Raw genomic sequence first — 27,201 nt, 5'->3', positions numbered from 1 at the left:
GATTTTTTATTGGCTTCGGCAGTTGGGAGGAGGTGCAAGGGCGTTAAGGTGGCAGTAACGTTTACGAAACCTTTATCGTTGGAGTTTGTAGGCCCTGGTAATGAGTTTTTTTTTTATTTGCAGCCCTATATTTTGGGCCTAGTTGAGAACCATACTACAAAGTATTACTACATACCAATCTTAAAAGAGTGGTTAGAATTTCTCACCTTCATGATAGCAAAGAGTGCACCTGATGGAATTTTTAGAGGCAAATTGGACCCGTTCCGTTAGCGTCACTATAACAAGAAATGGGAAGGTTCCCTACAAAGCGGAATTTTTCGGGCACAAAAAAATTAATCCGTAAACAGACAATTAATTTTAATATGTTGAGCAACGTAAAATACAAAGGTTTTTTTTTGAAAAAATAAAGGTGTTGCATAGTTTTTCAATGCCTAAGTTTTGCATTATGAAATGGATTACATTTTGAGGTTTGATATGTACCTCAGATGAACGTAACAGAGAATCTATTTATTTATAGCTGGGGCTTAAAGGAAAACTTAACGACAAGAAACAATTACTAAGCCATAATATTTGATTTAACGACAAGAAACAATTATTAAGCCATAACATTTGATTTACCATTATCAATCCTGATAGATATTTTTTATTTAATATAATAATTATTTATTAATATTATTTATATTATTTTTATTATTATTGATCCCTAGTTTTATTTAATTTTAACATGAAAATATTTTTGCTAAGCGTTTTGCTTTTCCCAAATACGTTTTTAACATATCGATAAACTTACAGGCATTCAGCAGCAACTTGTCTCGCTATGCAAAAACTTTATCCAGACGTTGAAGTTCCAAAATTTTGAAAATATGAAACTAACCGTTGAAATGTGATGATGTTTAAACAATATTTGCAATAAATGGACCAAACTAATTAAGAAAGTTTCATAGGAAATATTCTGAATTTGGAAATATCTGTTATAGTTTGTGCTTATTAAGCAAATAATATTTTCTTAAATACCTCTCTAGGCTTTAAAAAATAGCATTGTGCAGAGAATATTAATTTTAATAGTTTTATTGATTTTTATATTCAGTGCCATTTACGTATTAATTTGTTAGCTTACCTACGATGAATTTGTTAATAAACAGATAATATACATATACATTCAATGAAACATTTCTATGTTCTTGCCACGAATTAAAATTCAGGTATGCTATTTTTTCCATTATTTAACCAATGAAAACCTTTTTAAATTTGTGCTATAAATAGTTATTAAAATTTAAAAATTTCTGTGGTTAAATATTGTTCTATGAAATATTCTGTTTAAATTTCGAAAGCTGTGTCATTTTCGGCTGACTTTATTAAATAAAAAAATTGAGCTTTGGTTATAACTTATTAAGTACATAGGCAAAACAATAAGTGATCTGAAATATTGTTTTCAAAAGACTTAATTTTGAATGAAATGTAGTCTGGATATCTATGCGTATTTGCGATAGTTGGGTAGTTTCAGTTACACTGAACGGGATAAATTGTTGATGGAGCTTCTTAGTTCGGCGTTAAAAGTCATTTTCTATCAGATTTTTTTAGTGTTGGCTCAGTTCACACCACCCATCTATATTGGATCATAATGAAGCCAATGCGCAACGAAAGAAATTTTTGGATTTGATAAAGTAATCCTTATTTCAATTCCAATTATTCTTATCAGGTCAATAACTAGTCAATAAGAAAATCAAGATGTTTACGCTCTGAGCTCCAGTGGCATGGTTATTCATTAACATTTCTGAACCAAAACAACTAAGACATGAAAATGGTAACGTTTGAATAGTGTCTTGGTTTTTGCGATTGTATATTCTTTTCATGTCCGTAATAAACGTTTTTCCCAACTACAAATTTTTCTGAATAAAAGATTATTCATTGAACAATAATTGGCTATTATGATAATAAATCGGACGTAATTAAGTAACAAAAACTTTCAAAATATTCATTCAGACAAAATGAAATCAAAAATTCTACTAATGACATTTTTTAATTTCTTGATACATTGCACAGGAAGGTTTTTATAAATCGGTGCTAGAAGTAAAGAAGAAAATGTTGTTATATGTTATATAATACACCAATTGCCACCGGCAATATATGTTACAAACTAAAACCATCATTCCATTTTAATTTCTTTGTATTCAAGCCATGATTTTTGCATATTCTGACATATTTTAGAGAATGCGTCGATTTTAAACAATTAACTTATCAAATTTCATTTATGTTATAATGAAATATTAAAGACTATTTTAAAATACATTCAAACACAATTTAATACTGTAGTTCTTCTTCTATCGTATACTTCGCCTACACAAGAAAAAAATACTTTAATAGCAATTTAATACTTGACTTGGAACAAAGAAGAACGTTTTTACAATGAGCTGTAAATAAGAATCTAATACAAACAATTGTCTGTCCTCGACAAAACCAACTTTCAAATTACTTTATACTCCTAACAGTTTAGTTTTACACTTGAAAAATGTTCAATCATGAAATGAAAGTCTATACAAATATTATAACACATTAAAATTAATACTTGGAAATTTATTGTGTCAATACGTCGATTATAATACCCATACATTAATTTCTTTGGTTGCTCACGTTTTGAACGCTTATAGTCTAATCTGCTATACCAAACTGAAATTAGCTTTAACGTGTCAAATTCTAAGCAAAATTCTAAGATCAGTATTATACTTCTTACAGAAATGAGATCGCATACTACTCACTGATCAAGGTGTTCAAAACAATATCGAAAATCTTCACTTAAAACAGATTGAATAAATATCAATGATTTAAAAAACAGTGTATACATACTATATTTAATACTTAAAACATCGAAGTGTCTAATTTATTTATGTTTTTTCATGTCTATGTATAACGGCTGCATCTAAAAAGGAACGATTAAAATCCGCTATAGCTCATTTAAAATGATGGGCTTGTGTTTATATTTATTTTTTACAATTTTAAACCATGGCTTTCTAATAAAAATTTACCATTTCAAAATATTGTTCTATACTGGTTAATATATCGAGTTAAAACAGTTCTAGAAATATTAAATTTTTAAAAACAAATATTTATACTTTTAAATAAATTACAAATATGTTGACCTATTTACATTTTAGACTTTCATGAATTGTTGTAATTTACAGAAGAATGAAATTTAAGATTCGTATCATATTTAATCGTTGGTTTTTATCTTGCCTTATCTATCAGAATTGAAATAATTTTCACAATGCAAGATATATAATTACTTGTGAATTATTGTCGTTCTCCTAATCATACTCTCTTTACTTTATTCACTTTCATGTATATTAAGTTCAGTTGTGAATTCATTTCCATTTTCGAACTTTGGCAGAAAGGAATAACGTCAATTACGATAACAGCATATAACCAATACGGGATTTACGAGAGGTATTTCTCTGGGCGCTGCCATCAACGAAGATGGAGATAGGGAAGCTTCGTGTAAAGCTAGATTCCCACTCGAACGAAAAAAACCGACGGAAATCACACAGCCAACGGTAGAGATTTTAACTTACGCCGATAAGCCTTGGTCAACCACAAAAAATGGCGGCTATCAATCGATCTCGCGTATGCGTGCGCTCTTGAAATTTATGACGTTTTCATTGGGATAATTTCATTGGCTGAGACCTCGGCGTAACGCCGAACACGACCGAAAAGATAGAACACAACTTACATCCGACCGAACGGAAATTCCGTCGGGCTCGGCGTAAAGATTTTTCGGTCAAACCCCTTTCTGCCGGGTTTCCGTCGTGTTTTCCGTCGAGTGGGAATCTAGCTTAACGCTATAACTCCGTCGCCCAAAAATCCTGTTTTCAGCGTGGATGTGCATGTGCGCACGCGCCGCACTTTTCTCACGCATCATGCTGAGGATAGGCCGTCTGCGCAGTTGAAACTAACGCCGAATACAAGTCGGGCGAACTTCTACATTTCGTGAAGAGAGATTCCTATACTGACCAAACTTCCCTATCTCCATCTTCCTTGCTGCCATAGCCTGTCGGGGCCTTTAGTTAGTGGCTGAACGCGCTCCGTAGCCTTGGCAGACCAAATCTCCTCGTAAGTTCCGTATGGAGATAGCGAATACATCGCTTCTTTACTTTAGGGATTTAAAAAGTCGTTTATGTATGGCTTTTTATGCTTATAAGCTTTTTACTGACAGGTATTGGAGAGACAACGTGAGGTTTAATGCTTAAATACATCCTTAGCCTTCCATCAATTGAAATTTTTTGAATTTGTAACTATTTTCCTTTTTGCAAGATTAGGTTCAGCTACTTAGATTTTGAGATATTATAGAGCAAAAAGATAATTATGGCAGTAAAGCAAGCAAATCACAAGATGTATAGATCATACATACTGCAAATTATTTCACTTCTGTTTATGTGCTATAAGTCTTTTTTTCGGCATATTTCATTAACAATTTCAACCAAAAACACAGTTCAATTATAGACGTTAATTTTACAATGTCCTCAACATTCACTCGCTACATTGTTCAACTCGTTTATTTTAATAATTTATTTTGATTATATTTAAAATATCATTGGCATTTTTAAATTGAGAAACGCCCTATATTATTGAGTTCAGCAAACGCGTCAAGAGTTTTTTTATATTTTTTAATATAATTAGTTACGACGTACTGTTCTCTCGAAACTCCATTGAATTCATTTTGGGAAGAAAATACATATTTCGAGTTTGCTCTCAAATGTAACAATTTTAATTTTTCGAACGTGCATTTTTCAGAACTCCACTATTTACACTTCCATTCTAGTTTCGTCATTTTCTGTCGATGGTAATGAACCTTTGTTACCTTGCATTTCGAATGATGTGGTGCCTTTGTCCTCTGAATGTACTTTAATTGTCTTTAAAGGGCTGGCATATGGATAATTACGACCGTTTCTTCTGGCTTTCCTTCGCTGTTTTCGCTCTTCCATCATCGTTTGTATTTGTTCAATTTTACCACGAATGAGTTTATTTTCGTGATTGAGATTTTGATCTGAATGAACAAAAAAGAAAATTCCTGTAAATTACCAAACTTTATTACCTATTATTTTGTAAATTTTGGTTTTCTACAATTTAATTATCCTTATCTAAAATCTTGGCCGAAACCTTTATGCACTATCGATTTCAGCAAGGTAAAACAACGGGCGTTCGCTGCATTTCAAAAGTTAATATTAGTCACGTCTCTCAATATTGATCAATGATGTAACGCGCAATAAGGTGAATAATTAACGAAGAAAATATGTAATATTAATTATGTTTATTTTAATATTTAAGATGGTCTTGTTTCTCAACTCAAAATTTATACAGAAATAATAATAAAGTCGTCTATCTGTGTGTGCGCTTCCGTTGTTATACTAGCTTTGCTTAAGCTTAAGCCTTATGTCTTGCATACTATTGAACTTCAAATCACATGGAACTACCATATACTTCTGGTAACGCGAACTTTAAGGGCATAGAATTAGGCCTACCTTTCGGTATATCTAACGTTTTACAAGGTAAATTTCGAAATTATTGTATTTATACGTACTAACAAATGTGGATGAGAGGGAAAGTATGACAATGACCATAGAGCCTGTGTAAAAAAACGCGGACATCAAAGTTCCGCCAATAACTATTTAGTTTACTAGTGACTGATGGACTTTCAAACTGAAAGTAGTTTAGACATTTATGCTCCTTGGTTTAACCATAGACCACTCGATCACGCGCATCACGACGCAAGCTGCTCACGCTATAGCTAAATTACCGAGATTTGTTTTAAACGTATCTAGTTTTTTGTGCTCTTCTATTGCTTCGATGACCTTACTTAAATCCATATTATACCTTCAAGTACCTGACTACAAACACAAATCGAGCAAGTTCTAGCATACACAATAGCAGACGACGGTAACCGCGTAACCGCGAATTAACACAAGACCTATTTTAAGGGAGTGAGCAGGCCCAGTATAGCTACGCCAATAAAACGGTCAACTACGGCGAGACTCTGATGACTCGCGACTTTTGGCCATTTTTATACTTTTCCCCTCATCCACTTTTGGTACTAAGTAATAAACATGTTTAATAGTGTTTTTAAAGTTTTATGATTTGAAAGAGAATTGCTCTAAGTTTTTTGGCATTGAAATTAGTCAAACAATAACTACCTGTAACTGGAGAGACTGGCGCTGCGTTGCTTATTGTGGAAGATCTTTTGCTGAATGTTTTATTTACACTTTCGTCTGAACCGCATGAACTCGATTTACAGGTAGGATGGTTATTTAATGAAGCTCCTAGGAGATCGTTCAAGATGTGTATGATAGTACTGATGTTTTGTCGTGGACGGCCGTCTCGATCTTGTAGATTCGGGCTAAGCGACCCTGATAGAGCAGAAGTATAATTCCTATCCATATTTCCCTAATATTTGCTTTCACTTACCTACGAAAGTTCCTGAGTAAATTCCTTTTCCGTGATGATATAGACTTTCGATAACTGCTCCATTCTTCTCTTTTGAGCAATGACAAACCTAGATCAGAAATACTATTTCTATAGACCATGATCCATCAAAAAAACCTCCAACTAAATCATTATAGAGCCGAAGTGTTTTACACAGAGGTAGGTTATGAGATTCTAGTCAAAAACGCAAAGTTCTAAACTTCAGGATTATTCTTTTTCCTTTCACATCCCTTTTTCTTCTAATATTTTCATTCACCCTGTAATTCAAATACTGTTTCAAAAAACTGTTTCACATGGCAATATGTGTGCGATTAGTCCACGCACTCCTCAAATTTTTTCCCCAGAACGTAAAGCGGTAGTTTGGTTAAACATATATATAGTAATCAATTTGCAATAAAGACAAGCTATTTTTAGGGTGTAAAATAGGAAAGAAAGACTACAAGAATTCAGAACCTTTGCGATGATGTATAAAACCTCATGAGCAGAATTTATATTTGTAGCTTAAATTCCGAAGCATAACCTGAACTTGAGAATATGAATAAACACATTGTTAACGAGCAATTGTGCTAACATTTTCGGCATAACTTCAGCGCTGCCCACGTTTCTAATGCAAAATTACCCATAAAACATGTTTGGCCCTTGATCCAAAAATGAAGACACAGCAATTTTGAAATATACGGTTAACAGATTGGCTTTAAAACCATAATTTTATTCTATAACTTTTTTGAAAAAGACAGAGGCTTAATGCCTCATTTTTCAATATGATTGCAAAGCACCTATGTGTAAATGGGGGTTGCTAAACCTCTTAAACATAAAGGGGGAGTTCAACTTTTTTCTCGAAACACTTTGGGTGAGGTAGTGTCGTGGCGATTATCGCTTTCGCATTGCAGCAAGAGGGTAGCGGGTTTGATCTAGGCCGGTGGCACCGAGTGAAAAACCTGGGAACAGGGCAGGGAGAGAACTGACTGTAAGCTAGCTTCTAACACAACAGTTAGGCCTACTTTTCTTGAGATCTTTGTCTAAATTCAGGGCTGTTTTATTAGGTCTCTTCTAAAGAACTGGATTAAAAAAACATTCTGGAATGCTTCGTTTAGGATAATGGGAATATTTTGTCACAAATATATCAGGGGACCTCATTTCTCGATGGCAGAAAGTCTACAAATGGACTTTAAGCAAATATTGACTTCTGTGGCACCCCTAACGTGTTGGCTTACACAACAATTTTACAACTCCTCCACGAAGGTGGAGCTAAGACTATCTTTTACTAAGCTCAGCGGACCAGCGACCAGTTAATTCCACCCCTACTATGGGCGCATCAAGCGGCATTTGTTTAAAGTTATCACAGACGAGACTTGCTTAAAACATTGGACCTATTTATTTTTGAAGTGTAAGATCAATAATAATCAAGGCCTAAAAATCGAATCTGAGTCTCATATGTGAAAGTGCTTCCATCAGTTCATTTAAGAAAGGATATTTAAATTTAACAAAGCAGATTTTAGCTTGAATAACAAAGTAACCAATGGAAGTAAAATTCCGACTTATTTGCAACAAATTTTATTTACCTCGCATTTTTCCGGCGATGTGCTTGTACCATCAAGAGCAACAGATGATAGCTGTTTGAGGGTTTGCGTAAGGTTTCTACTTGCTTCATCGAGTTTATTATATTGTTGATTTCCGATAACAGTTTCTTGAGGTTTTGTCGTGGCCACTCTGCCACTCGTAATGGAACTAAAATTCTGAGCAGCATAAGGGGTGGAAAGTATATGTTGAAGCTTCAATCGACCAAGTCCAATTGTCGTCGACTGAATTTCTGACTCATTAACCTTCTTTAGCGTATATGTTGGTGGTGGGTCTAAAGTTTCTGGAGACGATGGTGGAGTCGGTATTGAGCATGGAGGGGAACTTGGAAGAGTGAATGATGCGGACGTCTTGGGAGTCGTTGGAGTCAGAGGCGGCGTCGGCATGAAAGATGGTATTTGTAAGTTCAATTTTTCTGGAAGTTTTGAGTGTAATGGCTTGTTTGTTGATTTAGAGTGCAATGTTTTGCTCGATGCTGAGCTGTGGTTTGCTGGTTCCTTTCTTTGGCTTGCCGTAGTCAATTGTAGCTGAATGAACATCATGTGACCTCCCAACCTCATGCTGAGGTTTAGCGGAACTCGGCCCATCAATACATTATCAACCTATAATATAAAATAAGTATAACTTCATTTATCTTATTCGACCTTTAAATTTCAACCAATGAAACCAATTCCTAGAGTACTGGGAATGGAACTACACTTGTTCCATAACGTGTTACTAATTTCCATTGCATTTGCGTATATTTACATCGCATAACTATATTGGACTTTTGTGGTTTTTAAAACTGTAAGTTCAACATTTTACCGAAACTTGTATATCACACCCAAGAATATATACATAGATCATAAAGTTGATTAGACTAGAACCTGGTCTGGATTTATTATGCTGCGATAGTTCAGTTAAGGTTAGGATTTTTGGTGTTAAACAGATTTTAGCTAAGGTTTAAAAGACACGTTACTTCCTCAACATACTTGATTTAAATTAAGATTTACAAAACAGATAATAGAGCTCGACATTATCTATCCATTATCCACGTTATTTTATCTTTATCCATACTCGAAAATCATTTACAGAACTTACATGTTAAATCGTATTATAATCCACAACTTTAAATAATCGGTTATCCACCAATTTGTGGATAATGGATAGATAATTCCGAGCTCTAACAGATATTTATAAAAACTGCCTTTGAAGACTATTCCACTAAAAAGTAAAGGATAAATTTACAAAATCGATTTGCTGAAGTAACAGAAATTTGAGTTTTCAGTTTTAATGATATAATTATATAAAACATCAAATATTTGAACAGAATACATATCTTCGTTTTTCACCAAAACATCATTTGCCAACATTATTTTTACTCGACTTTTACTCTCAATTTTAGTTTTATGAAGAAAGAGGGTCCTTCAGGGATCTTTATAGGAATAGTAATTTCGAGTAATAGTTTTTGATAGTTTTTAAAACTTGGAATCGTGAAAGATTTTCTCGCAAAGAAAATGCAAGATTTTTAGGTACACACAAGTAGCTATATATAATATTGTTATATATGTTTGTTTGTGTGTGCTTGTGGTGGAAGAAAAACACAAAACACTTAGAGATGTCATGGATACTTCATACCCTACTGGGAACAGGTATAGTGGCTAACTTGAAATTTTGATTGTACAAAATAAGGCAAACATGATATTCATTTTCAGCACGAAGGTTTCGTTGTGCCCCGTTACACTTGCTATTCCGTGAATCTGTGATCATAGTTCACTAGGATAGGTTAGAAACAGCTATCGGCTTGTCTCATTTTCATTGTGTTATTGTATTACAATTATGGTTATGATACAACAAGTAACTCTTGAGTGTTTTTCTACTACAATACACCGTTCCATTAATGGGGGTAGGAAAACCGTAATAGTCGACAAAGACCAAATAGAAATATCTAAATGGACTAGTCAAGATTTCGCTATTTTGTGGATTTTTACATTCTGTTAGTCCGGCAGCCCTGTAACGTGCACCGCGTTTCGGCTATCGGCAGTAGCAGACGGTTTTGTTTGGAAAAATTTAGCCAAGGGTTAACCGCTTAAGTGAAGTTTTAGCTTGCCGTTTCGCAACTTTAAAAGCCAAGACTAAATAGAGCTCGGCATTTTCTATCCATTATCCACAAATTGGTGGATAACCGATTATTTATAAACAAAGTTGTGGATTATAATACGATTTAGCATGTAAGTTCATGTGGATAATTTTCGAGTATGGATAAAGATAAAATAAAGTGGAACATGAATAGATAATGCCGAGCTCTAAGACTAAATGCGCTCAGTGCTTATAATCATATAGAACGGTCTCCTATCAGAAACCGCACTAAAGGCCTGGCAGCCCGGTTGTATGAAGGCTCTACTTTCCCGAATAGAGTGGGGGAAAGCAATTTATGGAATAAATGGAACGGAGTATTTCAATAGAAAAATATCAACCAAATGTTCTTTTTAAAATAAAAAACCTATCGATTAAAAAAAGCTTGTTCTTCTACATAACTCACTTTTTTCCACTCTTATTGCCTCTTTTTTGAAGAGATTGTTCAAAGTAATTCATAACTGACTTCCTAATAATCCGACTTTCTATTTGTGAACAAGGATTTGTAGATTGCATAACCATTTTTAATCATTATTACACTTTTGTGCTTAATTACCCCCACCGAAAATGACTAAAAGAGAGGCTTTAAGGCATTTTATAAAGACAAAAGTGGTAAAAAATATATATCAGCGAGAGGGTGACATCGATTTTAAATTCAGTATATATAGTTCCATTCATTGGTTAAAATGCGGTTAACAATTAAGCAGTGGAATATTTATGCTTACTTGAGCATCAGTTAGGCTATTCAAAGCTTTGAGAACGCTGTGCTCCGGCCGAACTGTCTGTAATACGAAAAAAAAGCCATAATTGTTATCTCATCAGAACCCAAAATTTCTGGCATGTAGTTACACAAAGAAACAAGTTTCCGCCTACCAATAATCCAGCTTCTACGCATGGCACAAGAATTAGTCTTGCCCCGTCAGTAACTAAATTATCTTGTAGCGTACCCTCCGTTAATTGTCTGTAATGATACGATTAAAAAATAAGTTTAACCAGGGTGTTTTGGTAACTATGCCTATGATATGATGAAAAAAACTAACAATGAACTAAATTTTGGAAGCTTTAATTTTTTAGGTTTAATGAAAAATCAACAAGAGATTTAGTCAATCGAAGCTAAAGCACAAACTTAATGAGAAAGGGGGAGGGTCCGAACAATTACCAACTCGTAATACTGGCCACTGTTAGGTTTTTGAAAAATAAATTTTGTGTGGATTTTCAATGTTGTACAGCTTTTGGAAAGAATTAAGTCATAATTCCGATCGTAAAAGTCATAACAACAAATAAAAACTTGGCTGGTGTAGTTTAAACTGTATCAACAAATGTTATATATATAGTTAAAATATTTCATGTGGATGATATAGTAGATAGTATATCACTTGTAGGCGCCTGCGCTGAAGACGTTTTGTATCCTGAGAGTGAACAGAGACAGCAATGTGTTAACCCATTGTGTGTCCTGATATTGACACCTCTTTTGTGTCGAAAGGGTTTAATAGTAAGAAGGCGAAAGTATCATGAACAACAAAATAATTTTTTAAATCGTTTTTTGTGGGCTATGACCATAAGCCTGATATTCCTATTTATCAAGTAGAAATGAAGTAGGAAGCGACTTGTTGAGAAAACCAGAGACTAGTAATTGCTTCAAATTAAGTCTCTTTTCACCTTCTTGACATAATTTTCTGATTCCCAGCAAAATACGTACTGAATTTCAAGTTTCTACTCTATAAGGAAGTAGGCCAAACAAAAATTTGGGTAAGTTAGAAACGCATCTGCGCTTTCCATTTTTCTGGTCACTGTGTGAATGGTCTAGAAGCGGAGTCTGTGAAGCTCAGGTTAGGGGTTCAAGAAAAGGAGACTTCCTGCTCTCCCAATATCCCAGAAAGGCATCGTAAATTTTAAGTCGGAACTGTTCATACACCAAAACAAGATCTCTTTTTCCGTCTAAAGTTGCACGAGTGCCATTTTAATGTTTTGTTACCTAACAATAGAACCAGGTGAAGCCTTAATCCTCAGTTATCCCTCGATGGGTGCGTAAACCGGGAGAACCATTTCAGAGACCAAAATATGGACTAGAATCCTATGATTTTTTATTTAAAAACGTATTGAGTGTTATTGGCCATAACATTGTATACATTCCGGAAAGTGGTTTGTTTTTGTGTTCTTAATGCAGTCTCAATTATTTAATAAATTCCAGTATCACTAGGGAAAGGTTTGAGTCTTTTAGAAGCGGTTTAGTTGTTCAAAGTTGGGCATATTATAGTGTCGTGGCGTATTAGCTTTATGGTTAACCCTTAGTTAAACAAAATTTCATTGAATATATTGAAATTGTAAAAAAGATTAGGTTCTTAAAAAACCTCATGCAGATATTTCATCGGGTAAATAGTGTTTAGAGTCTTGAAGGAAATAAGGTATCACAAAAACTTTATTCACTCAGACGTAAATGAACAGAAGTTATCAAAGAATGGATTATTAACTATGTCCGTCAATGCATTTGATCTCCATATTCTAGGGAGAGGGTCAAGAAAAGGTTGATGGGCCATCCAATAAAGATCATTGGGATTATGAAATCGAGAAATTAGCATAAGTAAAATGGCTCTAAGTTTAGGAAAAGTCGTTATTTATGATTTTATGAATAAAGTTGCAACTGGAAGGGAATTTATTGTAGGAAGTTATACTGTTCCTTAGGGGTATCAAGCGTCCACACGTTCTTTCAATTCGAAAATATTTTTACTAAGAAATTCGTTTCTTAAAAGGCTTATCCGGTTTGGTGCAAAACTTAATCTTTTTACCAACAATTTCTTTGATATTACACGTTATCGCTTCATCTTTAGCTGTCACTTTGCAAACTAAATTAAAACTATGCTGCATTTCCACTTTTTAAAACTTCATTTGCCCAACTTTTCTTTCCGACTGTGGAACAAACACAGCTTAGGTAGATGGCCGATTTAATTCGCTAAATTCGTTTTATAATATGCCGTCTGAGAGCGCTTGTACTAACAGCGCTATACAGAGACCTGACAGGCTCACACAAACACAGCGGCGAATTGGTGGAAGGGGTAATGGGCATTCGTCCTTACTGAAAGAACAATTAGAGTTTGAAAACTTCGGTTCATTTACTTCTGATTCAGTGAATTAGATTTTTCCGTTATTGCAAAATGTCGCCTCTTAAATAATAATTAGACTATACAGCAGTTAAAATTAATAATTTCTGATTGGTTTGAAACTATTAACTTGAAAATTAACTTATTAAGTTTTATTAGTTTCATATTCAATATAAAATTTCTTGTGTGTGACGATGATTGAGTTTAAATAGAGCTCGGCATTTTCGATCAATTATCCACTTTATTTTATCTTTATCCATAGCCGAAAATTATCCACAGAACTTACATGTTAAATCGTATTATAATCCACAAATTTGTTTATAAATAATTGGTTATCCACCAATTTGTGGATAATTGATCGAAAATGCCGAGCTCTAAGTTTAAATGCCGTTTTTAAGGCATGCGGAGCAAAACTATTAATATAATTAGCAATAATTTTCAGCATGCTATCAACTTTGTTAGAAATTTATACAATAGGAAAGTGTTTGCAACTGTTAATGCAATGTTGAATTTATTTAATAAAGCCTTTCTAAATTACGCAAACTGCTCTGAGTACCGGGAACATTTAAAAAAAAGGTCTTCGAAATACAGTTATTGTCAAAAGACAGTTACCTTCATTTACTGGTTAACAAAGCTAGGAATTTAGAACTTTCGCAAAACTTCTTTGGATGCCAGTCCCTTTAAATATCAATCCCCTGACCGGCTGAGTTTAGGAGTTCAGAGGGACAGGCTTTGGAAAATGGAAGTTTGTAGAGTAGGGCAAAAACGTAAATAATGTCGACAAGACCCCAGCACTATTGTTGTGAGGCTCTTTGGCGAAGAAAAACATCTCTGAATGATAAATGTACAATGGCAGGGAAAGTTGTTTGTGAATTTTTGCAGGATTCTGTACGGCCTGTGTTACAGATTTGGCTATCACTTTCATATGTGATATTTTTAAAGCGGTGGCTATAACATTATATGACCGTCGACTTCTAGAAAGATGAAAATAATAATAAAAAAAACAAGATCGCCCAAGGGCTGGGTTCATAATAGTAGCCACATCGTACCGTACTTAACAGGCATACAGAAAATTCTTGTTAATTACCCCTCGATGCGCTACTTTTAACCGTGCTAAAATGTTTACCAGTAGTCCTAACTTCAATATATTAATTTCTGTTTTATTTTTAAACGTGCGACACAAACAGAAAAATTGAGTGAGTAGTCTCTCGATGCGAAGCCTTTAAAAGCGCAATCCTTACTTCAATAAATTTATTTCAGTTGTAATTATCATAGTGGGACATAAACAGAAAAATTGAGAGAGATGCGAAGCCTTTGACAGCGGTAAAATGATTACCCATGGCATATGCCTAACCCTTAAACGACGTGCAGAAAATTTGAGTGAATAGCCTCTCGAAGCGGGGTAAAATGATTACCCGTAATCCTAACTTCAAAAGATGCACTTCTGTTATAATTGTAGCAGTGCGACACAAACAGAATACGCGAGTGAGTAGTCCCTCGATGCGCATCAGGCTCTACCCTTAACATTTCTAATACGATTACCTGTAATCTTTGCTACAATAATAGTAATAGCTGTAATACCAATAATAGAAGTACAGAAAATGTGAGTGATTAGCCTCTCGATTCCCTACCCTAATCAGTGGTAAAATTATTACCGTAATCTTTACTTCAATACATTATATCCTGGGCCACAAGCGTCAGTATATACTCGCTTTTGCCTTTAAAACTCCTCTGGATTTCTTTCAATGTTGAGATAGGTGAGATGGATTGAAAGCGTGAAATCCTTATTTTTGACGGGTGATAGAAATATTAAAGGGAGAGTATAACACCTTCCATTTAAATTATAGTAATCCCATAATCCTCTCTTGCTTTAAATATATCGAACAAACGTAAACATAATTCACAATGTTTAATCTTACTAGTACAATTATATGCACGCTTAAACTTACTATTATAACCCCCTTCTTTTTAAAACACACGCACGAAAAATATCACCTCACCACAATCCTCTCCCATTCATTCTCTCTTGAATGACGAACAAAAAAACTTTATACTGTCAAAAGGCGGTACTTGAACACTACGTCGCCGCCGACAACAGGGGGGTTGAAGTAATACCGACATCCTAAATGTACGTCGTACGATGTGGCTAAAATGTAATTCCACCGAGAGGTGACTACACTCATGCCCAAGAATTAAAAGCATTCCGGGATATTTAAACAGCTACAAAAACCTCACACTGTGCTACTCCAGAATGAAACTTTCCTTCAACAAGATTAGTGGTGCTAATAATTGAAAATTACTTCCCAAAAATAATACGGAACAATACTCGACTGATTTCCCATGAAGCTAAAGCCCAGCACCCCTACAGCTTGCATAGTCCCCTCCTATAGTTAAAAATAGGCAATTTTAGAAAAGTTTTGGTACCAAAATTGGGTTCAAAGGCATAGAAGGATGATTTCTCGCCCCCTTTTTCGTGTGTGGTGGTGATTTTTGTTTTAATAAAATATTCTTGAGTATTTAATATCTTCAGTTTATTTTCAGTAAGACATTACTTATAGGATAAGAAAGAGCTATTGAAAAACGAAATGTGAAAAGTTGTCCAGTTTTTAAGCAACTTGGAAAAGTTACGGTTACCATGGCGATCAATATAAAAAGATAAGCCAAGATGCCTACGGTGTTTAAAGAAGTTTTGATTTGAAACGTCTCCGATACGATAGAAACTTTTGGCGAGGTAGAGAGTGAGGATAGCGTCGATTTGTGGAAGTTGTGGGCAGAAAGGGCTGCGGTGCTGCTTTCTCGATTTAATCTTGGTTGTTGGCCCGCTCCATTCCTTGCCGAATGACGTCAAACATTGACGTCTTTCCACTTACGAAATAGACGAAAAGATACCGGCAGCAGGGTCTTGTGAATGGGAAACGCCATGCAGTTCAAAGCATCAGAGTGAATATATACATAAGAAAATAATATATAGCTCCCTATAAGTATGAAACTCTCCATTTAAGCCATGTAAACAGCATTTGCTTCCATAGAAATTTGTAAAACGTTTCTAATGCCACCTATTAGGAGTTTTTGGCGTTAAAAAGATGAAATATTTGCTTAGAAAATTTTCAAATATTATATTGTAATTAAATAGTTAAAGGTCTAGAAGTTATTACTATGATAATTATAACTGATTAAGTACATGTCAAAATTATCATAATAAATTAATAGATGGCGCGAGACTTTGACGAACGAGGCTAGCACCTAACATTGGTACGAGCATGGTACGACCTTGTAGGAGAGAGGAATGGAGTGGAAACCTCCATACCTATAGCGTTGCCTCTGTACCCCCACTTACGGCACCGTAGTCTTCCCAGCATCCTCAGTAATTGTAAAGGACGCTCCTTTTATCTTAAAAATAGAAGCTAGTTCTCGTACATATAAAATGGCGCTACGCGGCAGCACTTGGCAATCGCCTACCGAAGGGTAGGGGCGTGCGCGAGGTACACTGGGAGAGATACGGTGCCGCAGGTCGCCCTTCATCATTTCCAATCCATCTCACCACCCTTATCCCTGGTACGAGGTAAGGAGCATCTTGTGTTTCCCCGGCCCATCGTGCCTTTCGCGGACACCTTAGGTGGCGGCGGTGGTTTTGCCCCCTTTTTTACTCGTAGTACCGAAACTTCTCCCACGGGGCGTAAAAGCGTATGCGCGCCAAATTTGGGAGCAAATGCTGTAGTATGAAAATGTACTACGTTTCATACTTATAGGGAGCTATATATTATTTTCTTATGATGTATAGTAATATCAAAAGGAATAAAGCTATATTCTTCTTGAGCTCGTCTGTGAAGTTTGTATACACCAGAAACATCCGAAGTCACTAATTACATAGAGAGATCATTACTTGACGAAACCGGTATCTCTTTACTAAACTTTCAAAGTATAAATGCCAACAAAAGGGTCATGGAGGTTAACTGTGAGTGGGGATTAAAAAAAGTATGCGTACAGAAAAAAAACACCTATTTTATAAGTAAGTAAATTTACGTTGCCATATCAAACTCCAGTTCAATATCGCTAAAGGTCAATAGGTCATGTCAATAATGGGGCTATTATGGAAACTTAACCAGTTTTTCTTCGCAAACGTAACTGGCCTTAAATTTGAAAAGCATAATGGTAACTTGAACTTGAAATAATAAAAATTTTTCTCTCGGGCAACAACTATTAGAATGCATCGCTTTTCTCGAGCAAAAAGTTAGCCTAATAAAATCTGCTCGTATTTAAGACGCTCGCAAAAAACCAAAGAAGTAAATGTTTCAACTCATCCTATTACTTAATTTACGCTACTTAGGATATGATAATAAAATATAAACAAGAGAAGAGAGGGACTGTAAAAATTTGAGGCGGGGGAGGACGATATAGTAGAAAGCAAAGCGTGAATCTGGACCAAGGATGCTACTCTGACTTGTTTTCCTCTTCTCCAGCGACTGCTGTGGAGTAGAGTATGCCCCGAGGACGGGAGAAGGCAAAGAGAAGCCCTCTTAGAATGACGAATTTTGGAAGGGTTTGGTGAAGGCGCTCTGTGAGGGAGTTCAATCACGTAGAGAAACAAGAAACGTTTGACGTCATAATGACGCACGTTCTCGTGACAGAGACGAAAGTACACAATGCGCAAGAGCATCAAAATCTCTTACGTCTCGAGGAAATCGATGTTGAACCTGCAGGAGGCTTTAAAAAAAACTCTCGTCGTCAAGGTAACCGAGTTTCGCGCTAAAATTGAGCCTCCCGAGTATATCTAGCGAATGACTTTTAATAAGTTGAGGGGGGGTAATATCATACAAACATGATATTTTCGATAAATTGTCCAGATAAGCTTTAAGAAACTAATTTTTAGATAAGTGTTTTTACATGCACAATCGATTTATCCATATTCTTCCAAGCCAACTACTTGATAACTGACCGTATGGAGATGGAATAAGACTAATGCGATTTATATTATTGTGGAAATGTTGGGTTGACATATCAGCACCAAATTGGGCTGAGTTCAGTTGCAACTATAAAAACGTTTACTAGGCCTACACTTTCTTTAATGAATATGAACTTTAATGCATTATAAAATGTATATAAACAAGAGCTTGGAAACGTTCGTGGTAGTTCAATCTTAATGTTTACCCCATGCGATGTTGCTCTGCATGCAAAATGAATTTACAGGGGTATATAATCAAAGAGAATATACCAAGAGGAGCAGAAACTTTGTAAATAGGGACCGGCTCTGAATTTGGAGAAACTTGTTCCGGTTGTTCACGTGACCACTAAAAATAAGTAGTCGACATAATTTAACCAATAAAAGGCGTCGCTGCTTAGCCAATCAACAAAAACCGGATCTAGTTTCTCCAAAACCGTGGCCGGGCTTTTCAAAAGCCTTGTGAAAGACCAAACTTTCCGCTCCTCTTGGTATATTCTCTTTGATATTATGTAGAAAAAATCATCTTTTATCTATCGAGCTAACAAGAGTGGGCCGAATAAACGAAGTTTTTCACACTCGATGTAATTAAACAGGTTTCCTGTAAAGAAAAATAATAAATTTTATACGAGTTCCTTTTTTATTTGGGGAAAGTCAATGCTTTACATTTTTATATCAATATAAGTTGAAGTCTTAATTAACTTATAATCAACGCCCAGTCCTAACCGCTTTACCTAGATGGATGAAACTTTGCAGACACGTTTTTGTTAAGTTAAAAGAAAGATTTTTTTTCAATTTGGGGTCAGGGTGGTAAGAAATATGAAAAACCTTTTTAGAATAACGTCCACGCGTTTCAACCGATTCACTAATATTTAGTATCCTTATCTCTTGCGTGTGTCGACAAATATTATCAACAAAACGCGTTTTTTTTTCGCAGTGTGTTATGTGTTTTTATGACACGTGTTTTTTGTGTAATAACTAAAGTCTAGCTTTTATGTTGATGCTCTGTGTGGAGCATGTTTGTTTGCGTTACTTGGATACACGAAAAAGCAGTTTTACTTCGAAAGAAAAGTGAACTTTCCTACGGAAGGAGAGTATACAAGAGACCACACGCTTAGCGTTAAAACACGCGACACATCCTCGAACCGCCAAATGCCATATTGAGACAATATTGGGCATGGACTAGTTACGGCAGCTCTGAGTCGTTGGACAAGTTAAGAAGATAAAGCGCTTCAAACTAGTGTAGTGAGCTAAGCCGTCTGTCTTAGAAACATCAAGTCCCGATTTGACAAACAAATATTTTCAAACTTTTATTTCAAAAAGTTAAGCTAAGAAGATGAACCCAAGAAAAAAATAGCAAGACAAATAATAACACCATTTTTAAATCTAGCTTTGTGTAGTGTAAGGAGTATGTCTTGGTAAAGTAAGGGTTTAAATGATACTTTATGCACATACTACTATCATTCCCCATAAAAACTGTTAATCCAATCACTGCCCGTGAAGTTTCAAATAAAAGAAAAAATCAGCTAGCATAACATTATACCTTAAAAGAACGGTTTATTTCTAAATATAAAAGGAAAAATTTTAAAAATTAATTCTTATTACAAAATAATTCACATTTATTTAGTCAAAAACGAGGGCTACTACGCCGCCATTGGTTTAGTGACGTCTGCTAAATCGAACCTCTTGCTCCTACGGGATTAGCTGAAATCTCGCAGGGGTAGGAGCGCGTGAGATACAGAAACGACTTCACTGTTCAATACCCTCCCCCTTTTTGACTCTTATTCTTTACATCATCCATGCTCCTCCACTGCCAATAGAGAAAATGGGTAGTCAACTTTGTTCTATTCAAAAAGCGTATCATGACAACGTTTCATGATATTAACTGAAGGCCTGAGTTGAACGATAGCAGGCTAGCAGCTGTAAGTTTTCGGGAAAGGCGGATATATTCAGGGTGGAATGTTTCGGCGGCGACCATTCTAGATACTTTTCTATAACGTGTTTTCGCTTTGCAGAAATAATATTGGATTTACATGTACTATTAGAGTAATTAAATGCCTAGTGGCAATACCTCTAATTAACACGGGATCGCTTCAATTCGTTGGTGAGCGTTTCCACGTGTATATATATTAGAAATAGATTCATTCTTAGTGTTGGCGTGGGAGGTTAGGGAATGATGGCTGATAAAGACTAGCTGTCTCTAGGGTCGCGGTGGTAACTGTTCTAGATTTATATTCAACTTTAAATTCCACCAAAGTCGCTGTGAGATCTGACACGTAGCTAATAAAATTGTGAGCGTAAATTTTAGATTGTTATCTAACATTCCGCAGGATGGATCGGAGAGCGGTACAATTTGAGGTAGAATCAAATGACATTGGATAATGAGTGATTATAACTAATGGAAATAATTTTGCCTAAGGCGTCGTTGATTAGTGCCCAAAAGACTTCTCTGCTGAATGTTCGCCGTTAGACCTAGTTGAAATGAAGTTCAATGTCATTGTCATAAGTAGTTTAAAGTTACGCCATCGAACAAATAGGATGACAAAGTATTCAAACTGCGCTTAAGTTACGTTCTTTGGATGAATCACGTGATTATAAGGTCAGTATTTGGAGAAATGAGCGTGTCCTTACTCCGAAGACCGCTCAGTTTAAGGCTGAAAATTTAGTATGAAACCAAGAAGTGATATCTAGTTCATTAGGGAGAAGGTATAAGCTGCCTAAGTAATCGCTCTCCATAGTCCCAGTCCCCCTTTCAAAATACAACGGGGGACGTAAAAGGAGGCCAGGCTATTTCGCCTCAGTCAGAAAATACTTAATTTTCGTCATTCGCGTCGCGCTGACGTACGTTTTCAAGAACCAATGAGATGCTGATTGTAATTTAGAGGCGGGGAGTAACTCCGGACCTACGTTTGGACTGGAGATAAAGCTGGAAATTGGGGCAATTTATACCTTCTCCCTAATAACTAGATATCACTTCTTGATGAAACTAATCCCGTTATTCTTCCTATACTCGCTAATGTACTTCGAACAAACAAGAACCAAACAGACCAATAATCTAAATTGCACGAGAATCGTTACAGAGAAAATAATTATGGTATAAAAGCTCGAATCAATTTCTCTGTACAAAAAATCTTAATGAAAAGTAAGGAAATCGAGAATTCTGCGGCCCACACATCAAAGAGCGAGCGAGTCTTTCGAGAATTTATCAAGATTTTTCAAACAAGAACCTACGCACATTCCAAACTAATAATAATTTAAGAAAAAAAAAAGAGTGACATTTCTTAACAAGGAGGAGGTACTTTCAACGAAAGCATTTAAGTTTTAAACTTAGGTGATTGCACTTAGACATTAGATATGCGATATATTGTTCCTATTAATGCTCTGAATTTTCATTTGTACATCATCATTGTCCTGGATTTCATTATCAGAATCACCTTTCTCTTTGTCTTTAAATATGAACTTCGTTCACTATCTTTCTTTCTTTCCTCACTTCAACGAAGTATGCTTTTATCCCTTCAGTTATTTTTTCCCATTTGAAAGTGCTTGGCTTCCTTTCTCAAAGAAAGATCTCAGATAAATATTTTGAGTACCCGCACCGGGTATCCGATAGTTGAACAATATTTGGAAATACAGAGCGCCTGTCTCTCGACTCTCAGAAGGTGAAATTGAAAGCTGTCTTTACTTGGCTCGAGAAAAGGGGGAGGGGACGCTAGTGATAAAATTTCATATGGAAAACGTGTTTTGTTCGTTTGATGGATTTCATTAAAACCGAAGAATGAATAATGCCTAGACATGAGAACTTTTTCAGATTTGTTTTATTTGCAGATAATATATTTCTTATTAAAAAAACGAGGAATTAATCTGCAATTAAAGATAAAAACGATTGAAACAGAAAAATGTACCAATATAATCATCTGAAAGAGCTTTCGTCTCAAAAAGTTCAGCTTTGTCTTTTAGATGTAGTTTTGAAACAAATTCAATCTTTAAAATTACTAAAATGATGAAATGTCTGAATGTATAAAGGAAGTTCGATGAATATATTTGTGATTTTGACAAGTTTGACGAGAATCGATTTAATAAATCGAAATTAACTATTACTGACGACTTAATGGAATTCATCTGTTTTTACGAAATTTCCCAGAAACACATTTATCGGAGGAAAATTAACGGAATAGGTTGGCAGGTTTCTCCCAGTGCCGGTGGTTAAAATAGATAAAAATCTTCCTAGGAAAAACCTATTTTCCCCAGTTTTTCCCATTGGCGGACTGGTATTAAGCAGGGTTCGTACAAAATTTTTGGAATGAAATTCCCTGACTTTTCCAGGTTTTCCCCGACTAAATTCCACAAATTTCCCTGACCATATGCAATAACTTACAAGGCATAAATATATGAAAACCAATCTAAATTTACTCGAATCATTTTTGCACGAGTTGTCATTTTTATAAAGATAAGCCAATTGATTCGTTTAAATTTAACCATAAGTAAATCATAAATAACAGGAGCGAGCGAAGCGAGCTCCGCGAATTTGGGGTTCTGCTCAAGTCTCAGACAACACTTTTTTGGTCACCCTTATACTGTTATCCAGACTATCAATTTCCCACCAATATATTTTTCCCTGACATTTCCCTGACTTTGTAGGCCCATTTTCAATTTCCCTGACTTTTCCAGGTTTTCCAGGTCGTGTACGAACCCTGTTAAACTTTTACTTTCTAAAAAAGGACGAGGAGCATTCCATCGTTTTAGACTGTTACTTTTGGAATTTTTTTACATTTACTTTTATCTTCGGAAAAATGTATCTCTACTATTAATGAGTAATATATAGAAAATATATTTTTTAATCATTATTAAAATTGACTGTCAATAAGTTAAGTTTAATTTTAAATAAACTCTTCAATATAGTAAATAGTAATAGGACAAGCCTGGGATAAAGGACGTCTCATGCCTGTTTTGTAAGCTGGCAGCAGAAGCAGACGCCAGGGTTTGAATTTAAAATTAATCACCGCCTTTTTTCTAATGTGAAAATAAAGACGTCATAACCGGAAGCTTGGGGAGATCTGTTGCCTGTAACAAAAAGTCCGCCTATAGCTGCAATTCCTTGAGAGTTAAGTTTTTATTACTTCAGTTCAATTTAAATTAATTTGTTAATTTTGAAATAAAACAATTTTTTTCCTATTGTTGTTAATACTAACAGTACTCCTTTCTTCCGATAATTTTTTGTTTTTCCTATTGTAAACATAAGCTATTTAAAATATATACAAACATTTTGAAAATTAATCAAAAAGTGTTATGTTGTTAATTTCGTCAATATTTATAAATATCAATAGTAAAAAATATTTTCTTGTCACGACATTCGCCCTTTAAGAATTATCGTGCTTTTGAAGAGCGAACACTGTAATGAATCATTTACCAATAAAATGATTTCAAATTATAATTTTTTATGTTTGAGATCTGACAGTAATCTGGTGTTGGAAAACTGTAACCTCACATTTTAATTCATGCCCAGTTCAGGTTTGCCACGGAATTTTCAGAACCAAATTCCCTGACAATTCCAGGTTTTCCCTGGCCTTTTCCTGAGATTTTCACTGACCTTTTTAGGCCGAAAGTGTAAATGTTTACAGCACGTTTTAATTGCTTATAATTAAATAAACTCTCTACATTAAGTTTTCCAATGTATTTGTTACACCAAAATAAATAAGATACATTTTAACTGTAAATAACAGTCTAAGAGATTTTTTAAAGGCATTTACTTTATAAAAACAATTGTAGACATTTTTAAGGATTGCTCTAGAGTTCACTCTGTGATAAGAGAGGATGAGGAGAAACTTTCATTGCTCTTTCGATAAAGATTTATCCCCGGAAATTTTACCCACTAAAATCAAATTCCCTGCCTTGGCTAAAATTTTTAAAATTCCCTGACTTTCCCTGACCTTTTCGGTCCATTTTTAAATTCCCTGACTTTTCCATGTATTCAAGGTTTTTCCCTGACCCGTGGCAGGGAAAAACCTTGTAACCTTGTAAATGCACAGAAAGGGCACCGAAAAAAGGAGCAAATGGAGCCCTGCAAGTCGGGTGCCATTTAATTTAATTCCTCTAAACCGACTCGCTTCGCCTCTCTTCGTGCCACGACACGCCATATTACCAATATTAATTAGCCTCTGTTTTTAATAGCACAACCTTTACAGCGGGTCATTTAAAAGCATGGTCCATTCTACCGCGTTTGGATTATAGATATTTTGTAATGTTGTACGATAGAATATTATAATGAAATCAGCACACCATGGGGTATGTATATAGATAGGTACATGAATTTAATATTATAATTTGAAAACAATAAATATATTAATAGCATAATAGGAAGTAAACTCTTGGGTATGACAGGTGTTTAAAAACCAAGATACGTCATATGGCAGGCCAACTTACTAGTTATAACATAATAATGCAGTACTACTTCAGGTTATAGATGTCTACAGCTGTGTTATACCCACTCGCAAGTCCAACAACCCAATAATACTGACGTAATTCAAAATACTTCATAAATAAAAGTATGAAATTAAAGGCTTAGACCTGGTTCCGTTGCCGCCTTTTTTGTAGTTACGAGATAATGTGATGTTGAAGTTTAGACGGGTCAAGTCGAAAAATATTTCCTGCCAAAAAACCAATAAAATTCTGTTTCGCTATTCTCCCTTGCCGGTGCTCATCTCCGCTTCAAAGGACGCGTTCTCTCGAACGCGTAGGTCGTTTGTGACGTCAAAACAAGGGCCTGCTGACGTCAGAGGCACGCCGGAAACGAGGTGAACCAAATCATTAAGCTCCTTTTGAGATCGGGTTCTCTTTCAACCCAACACACGAAGATTTTTTTTTCCAAGCGATGTTTTTGACCTTTTAGCTAACATTTCTCTGCTAGTATTATATGCTACTTCATTGCCAAAAACACTGAAATCGATTCACCGTTGTTTTAATAGGAATTTTGTTTTAAGAAAGCTTATCAATATTTTCCCTGAATGCCACGAGATGTTACAGCCCCGATAAAAATTATCTATGCGTTGTTAACGAAATTTAAAGCCGCTAAAGAAAAAAGCACTATGTTTTATATTTTTAATAGAAACCAACATATTACTTTAGATCATTATTAAATTGCGGTGTATCAAAATAGGCCTCTGGAGAACTGAAAAGAAACACCCGACACATGAACAACATAGAGTACAGTTTTGACACGCGCCTGTTCGCGCGTGGGACTACCCAATCGAGTTTCGCGCCGATTTTCTAAGAACAAGAGTGGGTGTTCTTCCGGTTATTACTAAGGGGCCAAAAAAGACTACTGGCCCGCGAAACTCTTAGAACTTTCGATAGCGCCACCCTATAAATGTGATGTTTCTCATAATTACTTCTACTTGGCGTCGAAGTGTATAATATTTTTTCTCAACAATCCGCCTACAATTAGAGAGTCGTACTAGAGCGCGACTGGCAAAAGTGAAGAGGAAAGTACTATCAAACAAGGTCGACAAGGCAAATTGTTTATGATATAGCCGTAAACTGTCGCGCTTTTAACTTGATTTTTTAGTTTTAACGACGATTTTTTTATTGAAATCATATTGCTGGCGTTTTTTCTTTACTATCAGCGTCGTTGCTGAACAATGGCTTTTTGTTAGGAGTTGTGTTAAAGGGAATGATTTTACAACTGATTTCGAATAATTCGAACCTACTACACAAATTGGCATCTACTTTAACGGCAAAGACTGCTCAGCTCACATGTAAACAAAAATAAGAAAAGAAATATATCTTACCGATTCTTTTGCAACAGAACTATTTTGTCTCGATGAAGTCTAATTTTGCTGCTGATAGTATTCTTAAGCGAGGAAACTTTGCTTTGGGGTGAAACTTGTAATTTTATTTCTCCGCCAGTTGTTGGAAGGATGTGGACCGTGATTAAGGATTGTCGACTATTATTGGAGCTCCGGTTAGGCAAAAGGCTCTCGGCTTCCGAAGCCACGTAATCAATGTCCATGTGACGATCAGGCTCGATGTGAGAAGAGCGTTCCATAGCCATCACGCTCGTGTGTTAGACCGAACGTTGTAGTTGCGCAACAGCCGCTCAAAACTTTCCTTCCTTCTTCGACGGCTACTTGCGTCCTTCTGATTACCTGACTAGTCGAGACTATATTTTCCCTCTCTTCTTCTATGTTTCAGCTTTCGCGAATCTCTTTCCTTCTCCGTTGGTAGAATGAAACTAACTCAAAGAGAGAGAAATTTCCTCTACCGAATACGAAGTTACTCTCACTTACGATATGTTCCATACAGTGCGCGCGCGTTTGCTCCTCTAGCGGCCCCTATTTTCTCGATGACGTCGTACACTTGTATCGCCGTGGTTTCTAACCCTGAAAACATTTATTTGGAGGAGCATTCAGCCGAGTCCATTTCCAAGCCAGTATATCGTCAGAGGGTAGAGTGATTTTGCTTTGAAAGTGAAGTTGTTTTTTGCTTAGGGGTCGTCTTTTGAAAATATTCTAAATACGTCAAAAATCTGTAATAATATTTCCAAGTTTCCTCGATATATGCTTAGATGCGTATAAATTAGAAAAATATGTTTTTACTCGTGTAAAAATATTTTTCTTTTCATGAAGTTATGAAGTTTATCGCGAACAATTTTAAAACGAAAATAATTTGATATTTTTCTTAAAACCATCAAATTAGCAGCAATAAAATTTAAATTTCGAAGATCTTTATGTGATCATCAAATTACTATAGAGGCTAATTTTTATTGTGCCACCATAGTAGAAGGATTTCATAACCTTCATTCATGACCTGTCCGTTTGGCCACTTGGCGCGAGCTGCTATCAATTGAGCTAGGTCAAAGACATGGGGCTCAAACGAAAAAAACCAACGTACTAATCTTATCAAATGCATCGGAGTCAACATACTGGTTAGGTAATTGCCGTAATTCCAATATGGAAGTCACGCCTGAAAGTAAAGGCCCGTTCAGACGACACTCTTTTTTTTTCT

At 35.4% G+C, this 27,201-nt stretch overlaps 1 protein-coding gene across 1 annotated transcript; it reads right to left on the bottom strand.

The window, feature by feature from the left end:
* Positions 1–340: 340 nt before the first annotated feature.
* Positions 341–26,659, bottom strand: stx (ubiquitin-like domain-containing protein stuxnet). Its single transcript, XM_089864171.1, has 7 exons — positions 25,986–26,659; positions 11,038–11,125; positions 10,890–10,946; positions 8,034–8,651; positions 6,454–6,541; positions 6,183–6,395; positions 341–5,038 (listed from the first exon to the last, which is right to left on the bottom strand). Exons 1-7 carry the CDS (start codon positions 26,246–26,248, stop codon positions 4,797–4,799), a joined length of 1,569 nt encoding a protein of 522 aa, XP_089720297.1. The 5' UTR covers positions 26,249–26,659; the 3' UTR covers positions 341–4,796.
* Positions 26,660–27,201: the final 542 nt, after the last annotated feature.

Source organism: Phalangium opilio, unplaced genomic scaffold, assembly GCF_054372755.1.
Source record: "Phalangium opilio isolate 3A_F unplaced genomic scaffold, DU_Popi_V2 ptg000013l_1, whole genome shotgun sequence".
Lineage (NCBI taxonomy): Eukaryota > Metazoa > Arthropoda > Arachnida > Opiliones > Phalangiidae > Phalangium > Phalangium opilio.
Note: the sequence above shows the minus strand (reverse complement) of the source record. Positions and strands in the feature narration are given on the sequence as shown.